Source organism: Pelmatolapia mariae, linkage group LG3_W, assembly GCF_036321145.2.
Source record: "Pelmatolapia mariae isolate MD_Pm_ZW linkage group LG3_W, Pm_UMD_F_2, whole genome shotgun sequence".
Lineage (NCBI taxonomy): Eukaryota > Metazoa > Chordata > Actinopteri > Cichliformes > Cichlidae > Pelmatolapia > Pelmatolapia mariae.
The window spans coordinates 75,998,820-76,010,527 of NC_086229.1; the positions used below are offsets into that span (position 1 = coordinate 75,998,820).

The following is an 11,708-nucleotide window of genomic DNA, read 5'->3' on the forward strand; positions in this document are numbered from 1 at the left end:
TGAAACTCATGGAACTTCTTCCAGCGTTGTTTTGCAGCTTGTGACTTTTTCTGCTTCCTTGGCATTTTTACACACCTGTGTTTCTCTTAGTCTTTAGAAAATATATTCAAAAAATAAGAGTGGCACACACCAGGAGATGTTGTCTTTGTCTTTATATTTCAGTTTTTATTTCTCAGAAACAGATGTCTTTGTTTGTTTGACAGTTTGTCAGTTGAGAGAATAATATGCACTCTCTTTATGGGCTTGGCACAACTTAGCAGCAAGCCCAGAATGAAAAACAGGTAGAGAGAAAATTTAGAAGAGAGAATAGACAGAGCAGGAGAGACACGGCTGGGAAATCACAATCAAACCGTTAATTAGAGTTTTCTTTATTTGTTCAGTTTGTTCTCAGGTAGAGGAAATATGCACTCTTTATTGCGTTAATGGCTTGGCATTTTTCAGCAGCAAGCCAAGAGTGAAAAACAGGTAGAGAGAAAATTTAGCAGAGAGAACAGACAGAGCAGGAAAGACACGGCTGGGAAATCCCAATTAAACCGTGAATTAGAGTTCCTTCGAACTCTAAAATTAGAGACGCGGCTTTGAAATCAAACCGCAGAGTTTTCTTTGTTTGTTCAGTTTGTTCATAGGTTGAGGCAAAATATGCACTCTTTATTGCTTTATTGGCTTGCCATTATTCAGCAGCAAGCCAGGAGTGAAAAACAGGTAGAGAGAAAATTTAGCAGAGAGAACAGACAGAGCAGGAAAGACACGGCTGGGAAATCCCAATTAAACCGTGAATTAGAGTTCCTTCGAACTCTAAAATTAGAGACGCAGCTTTGAAATCAAACCGCAATAAGATTCTTGGTTTGGCAAAATTTCTCACAAACCACAGGGTGAAATACAGATGGAAGGAAGGCAGAGACAACAGGTGGAGCAGTACAGAGGATAGAGGGGATGGGGGGTTGGGATGTGAGAGAGAAGACTGGAGATCTGGTCCTTGTTCTTCTTCTGCACACTGTGAACAAAAAAGAAGAAAAAAAATAATTTTATTACAATTATATCACATGGTAATTGTATGAACTAATTGTGACTACTGAAAAAGGACAAAACAAAATATTCAAGCTAAACTGTTGTTGGCTGCCATGTGCAAAAAGTTGCATTATTGGGCACTTTTTAAAATAATAAATATTTATTTAAATTCAGCAATAATATTTTTCATACAAATATGATTGAGTGAATCATTAACTAATCACATGTAGTGTGACTACAAAAATGTACGAAAAAAATATTTTAGCCCAAGCTAAATACACAAGCTGCACTTATGTGTATTTATTATAAACTTGTGTTTAAAAGGTCTAGTTTGAATGAAAGATTGAACCCATCACTTTACAGCTTATATAAGTCAGATTATTTTTTTTATTTTGGTCTACTTCTCTTACAGTATGTGCACACCTACCAGGCAAAGCACAGATGTCAGTCAAGTTCCTGAAAGTGTAAGACGAGAAATAATATGTTAGTTGTGTGTACAGTGTTATCAGACTTACAGAAATACAAAGCCCACACGATATGATACACAGAACTTACATTCAACACGGTAATTATAGAGTAATATAGCACACCAGCTGATACAGCAGCCATTTCATAATTCAAACTAATTAACTGAAGTATTTCAACTTATGTAAGGCTACTTTTAGACTGTTACTAGTCTTAGCATTGCTGCTAGCGCTAGCATTCCTGCTAACGTCAGCACTTCAGTTAGTGTTAGCATTGCTACTAGCGCTAACACTCTTACTGTTAAAACTGAGCCACAATGGCAATAATAAAGCTCATTTGTTACATTTGTCTCACTGACCGCCAATAAAAATCACAGGAATATCACAGTAATATTCTTTTTGTCAGTTAACAACTGCTAAGGCTAGGGTTAGCACTATACCTAGCGTTAGCATTGTTGCTAGCATTAGCATTGAAGCTAGCGTTAGCATGGCTGCTAACAGTAAAAGTCATAAAGCACTCTTACTGTTAAAACTAAGCCACAATGGCAAAAATAAAGCTCATTTGTTACTTTTGTCTCACTGACCACCAATAAATATCACAGGAATATCACAGGAATATTCTTTTTGTCAGTTAACAACTGCTAAGGCTAGCGTTAGCACTATAACTAGCGTTAGCATCGTTGCTAGCATTAGCATTAAAGCTAGCATTAGCACTGCTACTAACAGCAAAGGTCATGAACCTATATAAATGATAGTGAAGGTTATTCTTTTTTTCCTTTCTTTATTCTTTGAACTCTTTTAAACTCTGATGGACTTGATATGTGAGTTTAAATGTCAAACATGTATTTTTACCATCATAAAAATAAAACAGTGCAGTACTGAGTGTACTGTACTTACCACAGCAGAGAGCAAAGCGGAATGACGACAGTTGGTCCAGTGATGGGTTGAAAACAGATGAGGCGTTCAGGTGGTGCTTGGAAATTTGAGCATCAGTTTGAACAGCAATATTGAGCATATACATTTCTCTGTCATAGAGACACAGAGGGAAAAAAATACACAAGACTCATCAGCATACAAATTGGTACTTTTTGCCTGAGTATTAGCGAATGAGTGACATACAGAGAAAGAGGGCAACTGGCATTAAACGAGAAAATAAAAAGTATTTCATCTTGAATTGTTTTGTGGGTTTTATTTTAAGACTACTTTGAGTATATTCGTAGGGAGAAAAACTATACAGACTAAAAACAGAGACATTAAATGAGATTAGATTATTTAAAATGTGGGAAAATCCACTACAGACAGGTAGATGCTGTGAGCTTTAATTATCCAGTCAGAAAGGATTATTTAAAAGTCATCAACTGACTCCAACTGCCCAGATCTGAAAAACCTGTGTGCAGAAGACAAGTCCACCAATACACAATAAGCTTGAATTTATAAGGCCAAGGAGAATGCTCTATTCGTACCTGTTGACTTAATCTAACTCCAACCGCTTAGTTGTAACAGAAATCTTTAAGATGAATCAACAGACATTTTTACATTTAACCTTGGCAGAGTGAGACAGAGCTCATTGCTAGAAAGTGCATTTTCTGAAGAAACTGCAGTGTGAATGCTTGAATCTGAATGTATGCACTGAAATGAATTAATTGCTGAATTTTGAGTTAAAAATTTTGAATGAGATAAAAAACAAAACAAAACAGAATTTAACCTGAAAACAAAAGTGCTGAACTGCTAAAAGCTTATGTTTACACAGAATAAGAAGATGGAAAAAAGCTGAATTTGTTTTAATTGTAAATTAGAAAAACCTAAGAAATGAGAAAAGAAAATTTAAAGTCAGAAAACATCTGAATGAATATTAAAAGTTCATATTCTTTAAATCACTGAATGACTAAAATGTGATCCCTCCACTTGGATCCACACGGTTTAAAAAGTTTAAATCTCTGAGCTTAGAAAGACACTGTATTGTAAAGAGAACAACGATGGCTTCGTTTTGAGGGTAAAATGATGGCTGTAGACCAAACACTGTGGACACAGCAGCAGTTGAAAGTGTTTAAGATGAATCTTGGCAGAGTGAGAGAGAGCTCGTTAGGCAGGCAGGTGTGAGCCTGGTTGCTATAGTGACTGCACCCAATGGCTCCATACACACGCACACAGACATGCACCTCACTTTTGCTGCTTAAAATGAACAGAAAAGTTAGGCCGAAACAAATCGTTCCCAAATGAAAAGTACTGGTCCTATTGACGAAATTCTTTCACCGTGAGCGGCAGCAAGGTCCAGTCTACCTAATTCTCAGTTTTCATGCCTGTGGAGTTTATTATATGGACGTGGTGACAGTGTAAAGACACCATGCTCTTCTGATTTTCAAACGAACCTTCTGAGCCATTTTAACATTAGAGTCTATGGAGGAGTTGGAGGGAGGAGGCTGTGCATTGGTGACATTTATGAAAGAACCATAACACCTAGTACAATAATAAACACATTGGATGAAAGAGGACAGCGATGGCTACGTTTTGAGGGTAAAATCAGACGTGTAGACCAAACGCTGCGGACACAGCAGCAGTTTTAAAAAAGATTTTAAGATTAATTTTCTTGCTCCTCTCACTCTAGCAGTTGAGCTGTCTCACTCTAGCCCCAACATTCCGTCCCATACACACCCATTATAAACTCTGAAACGGGTGAAAAAACATCATGAAACTTAAACTGGAACTGAAGAAAAAGTATAATAGATATTGAAAAGATAAATACAAGTTGAATAGTTGAATGTCTTGTCTTCGTTTTAAAATTTGAATGGTTGCTCTATGTCAACGTATGTTGAAGTAGATACAGTTTGAAAATGAGTAAGTTGAATGAGGATTTGAAGGGTCTCCCCATTGAAATACATGGGAAATTTTTGTTGAAAAAAGTTGAATAAAATTAAAAATATAAATGTTAAAAATGTGAAAAATAGAAGCATTAATGTCCAAAAGAATAGGAATCTAACGGTGTTTGAATGGTTTTTCTAAGTTAAACGGTTTTGAAGGAGATAGAGTACAAAAAACGTACGGAATATATAATAATAATAATAATAATAATAATAAAGATTAGAAGAACAATACTGTGAATGCTTTTACAAGCATTCACACTAATAATAAAGATTAGAAGAACAATACTGTGAATGCTTTTACAAGCATTCACACTAATAATAAAGATTAGAAGAACAATACTGTGAATGCTTTTACAAGCATTCACACTAATAATAATAAAGATTAGAAGAACAATACTGTGAATGCTTTTACAAGCATTCACACTAATAATAAAGATTACAACAACAATACTGTGAATGCTTTTACAAGCATTCACACTAACTAGAAAGTGCATTTTCTGAAGAAACTGCAGTGTGAATGCTTGAATCTAAATAAATGCACTGGAATAAATTAATTGCTGAATTTTAAGTTAAAAATGTTGAATGAGATGAAAAATACAGAAATTTTAACCTGAAAACAAAAGTGCTGAACTGCTAAAAGCTGAAATCCACACAGAAGAAGTTGGAAAAGAGCTGAAAATGTTTAAAATGTAAATTAGAAAAACCTAAATAATGAGAAAACAAAATTTAGAATCGGAAAACATCTGAATGAATAATAAAAGTTCATATTCTTTGAATCACTGAATGACTAAAATGTGATCCCTCCACTTGGATCCACACAGTTTTAAAGGTTTAAAACTCTGACCTTTGAAAGACACGGTGTTGGAAAGAGAACATGGATGTCTTCGTTTTGAGGGTAAAATGATGGCTGTAGAGCAAACACTGTGGACACAGCAGCAGTTGAAAGAGAAGTGTTTAAGATGAATCTTGGCACAGTGAGAGACAGAGCTCGTTAGGCAGGCAGGTGTGAGCCTGGTTGCTATAGTGACTGCACCCAATGGCTCAGTACACACGCACACAGACATGCACCTCACTTTTGCTGCTTAAAATTAACAGAAAAGTCAGGCCGAAACAAATTGCTCCCAAATGAAAAGTACAGGTCGTATTGACAAAATTCTTTCACCATGAGTGACAGCAATGTCTAGTCTACCTAATTCTCGGTTTTCATGGCTGTGGAGTTTATTATATTGATGTGGTGACAGTGTAAAGACAGCCTGTACTTCTGATTTTCAAACGAACCTTCTGAGCCATTTTAACATTAGAGTCTATGGAAGAGTTGGAGGGAGTAGGCTGTGCTTTGGTGACATTTATGAAAGAACCATAACACCTAGTACAATAGTAAACACATTGGATGAAAGAGGACAGCGATGGCTACGTTTTGAGGGTAAAATCATACCTGTAGACGAAACGCTGCGGACACAGCAGCAGTTTTAAGAAAATATTTTAAGATTAATTCCCCCCCTGCTCTCACTCTACCAGTTGAGCTGTCTCACTCTAGCCCCAACATTCCGTCCCATACACACCCATTATAAACTCTGAAACGGGTGAAAAAACATCATGAAACTTAAACTGGAACTGAAGAAAAAGTATAAAAGATATTGAAAAGATAAATACAAGTTGAATAGTTGAATACCTTGTCTTCGTTTTAAAGTTTGAATGGTGGCTCTACGTCAATGTATGTGGAAGTAGATACAGTTTGAAAAGGAGTGAGTTGAATGAGAATTTGAAGGGTCTCTCCATTGAAATACATGGGAAATTTTTGTTGAAAAAAGTTGAATAAAATTAAAAATATAAATGTTAAAAATGAGAAAAGTAGAAGCAGTCATGTCCAAAAGAAGAGGAATCTAACGGTGTTTGAATGGTTTTTCTAAGTTGAACGGTTTTGAAGGAGTTAGATGCCAAAAAACGTACGGAATATATAATAATAACTAGAAAGTGCATTTTCTGAAGAAACTGCAGTGTGAATGCTTGAATCTGAATGTATGCACTGAAATGAATTAATTGCTGAATGTTAAGTTAAAAATGTTGAATGAGATGAAAAATACAAGTATTTTAAACTGAAAACAAAAAAGCTGAACTGCTAAAAGCTAAAGGTTACACAGAAGAAGTTGGAAAAAAGCTGAAAATGTTTTAAATGTAAATTAGAAAAACCTAAGAAATGAGAAAGAAAATTCAAAGTCAGAAAACATCTGAATGAATATTAAAACTTCATGTTCTTTGAATCACTGAATGACTAAAATGTGATCCCTCCTCTTGGATCCACACAGTTTAAAAAATTTAAATGTCTGAGCTTTGAAAGACACGGTGTTGGAAAGAGAACAACGATGGTGACATTTTGAGGGTTAAATGATGGCTGTAGAGCAAACACTGTGGACACAGCAGCAGTTGAAAGTGTTTAAGATGAATCTTGGCACAGTGAGAGAGAGAGCTCGTTAAGCAGGCAGGTGTGAGCCTGGTTGCTATAGTGACTGCACCCAATGGCTCAGTACACACACACAGACATGCACCTCACTTTTGCTGCTTAAAATGAACAGAAAAGTCAGGCCGAAACAAATCATTCCCAAATGAAAAGTACAAGTCCTATTGACAAAATTCTTTCACCGTGAGCGGCAGCAATGTCTAGTCTACCTAATTCTCGGTTTTCATGCATGTGGAGTTTATTATATGGACGTGGTGACAGTGGAAAGACACCATGCTCTTCTGATTTTCAAACGAACCTTCTGAGCCATTTTAACATTGGAGTCTATGGAGCAGTTGGAGGGAGTAGGCTGCGCATTGGTGACATTTATGAAAGAACCATAACACCTATTACAATAGTAAACACATTGAATGAAAGAGGACAGCGATGGCTACATTTTGAGGGTAAAATGATGGCTGTAGAGCGAATGCTGCGGACACAGCAGCAGTTTTAAAAAAGATTTTAAGATTAATTTTCGACCTGCTTCCACTCTGGCAGTTGAGCTGTCTCACTCTAGCGGCAACATTCCGTCCCATACACACCCATTATAAACTCTGAAACGGGTGAAAAAACAGCATGAAACTTAAACTGGAACTGAAGAAAAAGTATAAAAGATATTGAAAAGATAAATACAAGTTGAATAGTTGAATGTCTTGTCTTCGTTTTAAAGTTTGAATGGTGGCTCTATGTCAACGTATGTGCAAGTAGTAAGAGTTTAAAAATGAATAAGTTGAAGGAGAATTTGAAGGGTCTCCCCATTGAAATACATGGGAAATTTTTGTTGGAAAAAGTTGAATAAAATTAAAAATATAAATGTTAAAAATGAGAAAAGTAGAAGCAGTCATGTCCAAAAGAAGAGGAATCTAACGGTGTTTTAATGGTTTTTCTAAGTTGAACGGTTTTGAAGGAGTTAGATGCCAAAAAACGTACGGAATATGAAATAATAATAATAAAGATTACAACAACAATACTGTGAATGCTTTTACAAGCATTCACACTAATAATAAAGATTAGAAGAACAATACTGTGAATGCTTTTACAAGCATTCACACTAATAAAGATTACAACAACAATACTGTGAATGCTTTTACAAGCATTCACACTAATAAGTTCGATGAAAAATGAAATACAAATGTAATGATCCCAGTTTCTTCACTTCAGCTGTTGCACATGTGGAGTTTTCATCACTGCAGCTCAGTGTCATCATGCAGTTCTTCTGTTTTAGCATTTTTCTTTTTCTAATTCCTCAAAGTTTCCATTTGACTACAATTTGGCCTCATTTTAAGAGAGACTGCTCTGCTACGTTAGCCTTTCTCTAACTGCTGGTATGTTTACTCATAGCAGCAGGGTTTTTTTCTTACTTTAGTTATCTTGACATTTTCAAAATTAACAGTCTTGTAGGGCCGTGGTGGCTTCTGCGGTCCACACTCGTACTGTTTTTACAGATGTTTTTTTGTCTTTGAATTAGAGGTTTATAAGCAGGGATCAGGGACAGAGAGAGATGATCAGAGAGTCCGAGATGAGGCAGGGGGGTGGCTTTGTAAGCATCTGGGATGTTGGTGTAGACCTGGTCCAGTGTGTTGTTTTCCCTCGTCGCAAAGCTCACTATGAGACAGCGCAGGAATTTTTACATTTACAGTGAAAACAAAAAGTAAAAATGAAGTTTGTTAAAAACAGTAAAAGTAAGGATCATATTGTGTAAGACAGAAATGCAAATTACATTAATAAATAATATGTTTGGGATTTTATGCCTGACTGATGCGTTCACCTGTCGCAGAATGAAGAGTTATTATACAGCTTTATAGAGAACAGTAGGAATGATTTATTGAAGTGTTCTTCATGGCAGCATGATTGACTCAGTCTGAGGAGCTCTGGTGCCTCTGAAGTGTGGCTCCCAGCAGACAACAGCAAAACAGACGCACTTGTTACCACAGACTGGTAGAAAATCTCCTACATCTGTCTCCACACATTAAAGGATCTGAGCTTCCTTAGAAACTAAGATCTCAGGTTATTCAAAGGATAACAGCCAACTGACAACTCTGGATTATATGTTCATAAAAGTAGAAATATGTAAATGTAAAGATGTAGTAATAAGTAAATAGTGGGATACTTGACTATAAAAACTATTTATACAATGTAAAATCTGACAAACTGAAGTTGTTTACATGATATTGTGTTTTTATGTTCTGATGTTCAGTCTCACAGATTTATGCACACCTGGTTGTTTCCAGTCACTCTGCTGGTAGAGTCTAAATATCAGCAAATTACCAGGTTTAATCTGTTTGTTTTTATTAAACTCTTTATTGTTGATTTTCAGTCAAACTATCACTAGGATGAAAAAATGTGATTACCACTAACACGAGCAATAAAACCAGGACAGCTTCAATTATCATTTTATATTTCTATAAGTCTGATGATGGGTTTTTTTTTTTGTTGTTGTTGAACAGCTCCTCCTAAGCCCACTGTGACCCTGCAGCCATCCTGGACTCAGATATACAGAGGTGAGACAGTCACTGTCAGATGTGAGATTCAGGGAGGTGGAAGAGCTCAGTGGACGTATGAATGGAGACGAGGCAAAGTAAACATATCTGAAACATCCAGTGAATACAGAATCAACAGAGTTACTGAGTCTGATGGTGGAGGATACAGCTGCCGGGGCACAAGAAGCTCCTCCTGGACAGACTGGAGTGATATCACCACATTGACTGTATTACGTAAGTTGGAAATATTTCACCCTTTTTTAATTTATATTGCACAATGTTTCATGGAAAAAACACTACAAAATACTTTGTCTTTCAATAAGAGTGCAGGTTCTGTTTTTATTTTAGTATCAAAAGTAGTTTTACATAAAATACACAGTAATCACTCAGTGAAACACATGAAAAACATATTTAATAAGTTCGATGAAAAATGAAATACAAATGTAATGATCCCAGTTTCTTCACCTCAGTTGTTGCACATGTGGAGTTTCCATCACTGCAGCTCAGTGTCATCATGCAGTTCTTCTGTTTTAGCATTTTTCTTTTTCTAATTCCTCAAAGTTTCCATTTGACTACAATTTGGCCTCATTTTAGGAGAGACTGCTCTGCTACGTTAGCCTTTCTCTAACTGGGGTATGTTTACTCATAGCAGCAGGGTTTTTTTTCTTACTTTATTTATCTTGACATTTTCCAAATTAAACATCATGAGTTTTGGGCAAAATAAGAATTTAATTTTACTCTGAATAAGATTATTTTCTGTAAAACTGAACTCAGATAAATGTTTTTACAAAAGTTTTTCTTTGCAAATCTAGTTTTGACTTTGGTGCCACATGAAGACTTTTATTTCACCATTTATGAACTAATAATCACTTTATGAGAGCAGAGCAGCCTCCAGCTTTGAATCCATCACTGGAGGTTTAACAGCATTGTTAGCAAACAACAGCTAACTGATGACTCATGGATTATATGTTTAAAAATGTATAAATATGTAAATATAAAGATGCAGAAATAAGTAAAGTGTTGAATATAAAGATCAGTAGATTACCTGGTTTAATGTATTTATTTTAAAAAAGAACATTTTGATTATTAATTTTTCAGTCAAATTATCAGTGTGCTAATGATATATTTTGGTTTGAACAGCTCCTCCTGAGCCCACTGTGTTCCTACAACCATCCTGGACTCAGATATACAGCAGTGTGATATACAGAGGTGAGACAGTCACTGTGAGATGTGAGATTCAAGGAGGTGAAGGAGCTCAGTGGACGTATGGATGGAGACGAGGCCAGTCAAACATAGGTTCAGCATCCAGTGAATACAGAACCATCAGAGTTACTGAGTCTCATGGTGGAGGATACAGCTGCCGGGGTAGAAGAAGCTCTTCCTGGACAGACTGGAGTGATATCACCACATTGACTGTATTATGTAAGTTGGAAATATTTCACCCTTTTTTAATTTATATTGCACAATGTTTCATGGATAGCGTAAAACAATTTTTAAAGTTTTACATAAAATACACAGTAATCACTCAGTGAAACACATGAAAAACATATTTAATAAGTTTGATAAAAAATGAATACAAATGTAATGATCCCAGTTTCTTCACCTCAGTTGTTGCACATGTGGAGTTTTCATCACTGCAGCTCAGTGTCATGATGCAGTTCTTTTGTTTTAGCATTTTTCTTTTTTTCTAATTCCTCAAAGTTTCCATTTGACTACAATTTGGCCTCATTTTAAGAGAGACTGCTCTGCTACGTTAGCCTTTCTCTAACTGCTGGTATGTTTACTCATAGCAGCAGGGTTTTTTTTTTTTTATCTTTAATTTGCCAAATTAAACACCATGAATTTGGGGCAAAATAAGAATTTAATTTTACTTTGAATAAAGATTATTTTCTATAAAACTGAACTCAGATAAATGTTTTTACAAAAGTTTTTTTCTTTGCCAGTCTAGTTTTCACTTTGGTGCCACATGAAGATTTTGTTTTTTTGTTTTAAATGAATGAAACTTCAGAGCTGTAGACATTTTATACAACTATTCACACCTATGTTTAGGATCCCCAGTTAAAATATGTGCATGTTGTTGGACTGCAGGAGGAAGCCTTTAGACCCACACAGACACACACGGGGGGAACATGCACACAGAAAGGCCTGGTGGATTTAAACCCTATCCACTGCAAACTATCAAAAGAAAATAATTTCTAGCTTAACGCGTACCACTTGAACTTCTTATCGGTAAATTCTTTCTATATGGTGTTCCTAATGTGAGTGAATAATCCAGTTGTTAGTACAGCGGAGTTACAACACAGGACACATATACAACAGGTCATTATCGATAGATAGATACTTCATTGATCCCACAAAGGAAATTGATGTGTTAGAGCAGCATGACAAAAAGTGAAAA

The 11,708-nt window shown here is 35.8% G+C and overlaps 1 protein-coding gene across 1 annotated transcript in view; it reads left to right on the forward strand.

Moving 5' to 3' along the window:
- Positions 1–9,927, forward strand: part of LOC134623980 (peroxidasin homolog) — a 122,738-nt gene extending 112,811 nt beyond the window's left edge. Inside the window, exons 5-6 of the mRNA XM_063468977.1 lie at positions 9,278–9,544; positions 9,905–9,927. Of these exons, the coding sequence (XP_063325047.1) occupies positions 9,278–9,544; positions 9,905–9,927 (290 nt within the window). The remainder of the gene's footprint in view (positions 1–9,277; positions 9,545–9,904) is intronic.
- The last annotated feature ends 1,781 nt before the right edge of the window (positions 9,928–11,708 follow it).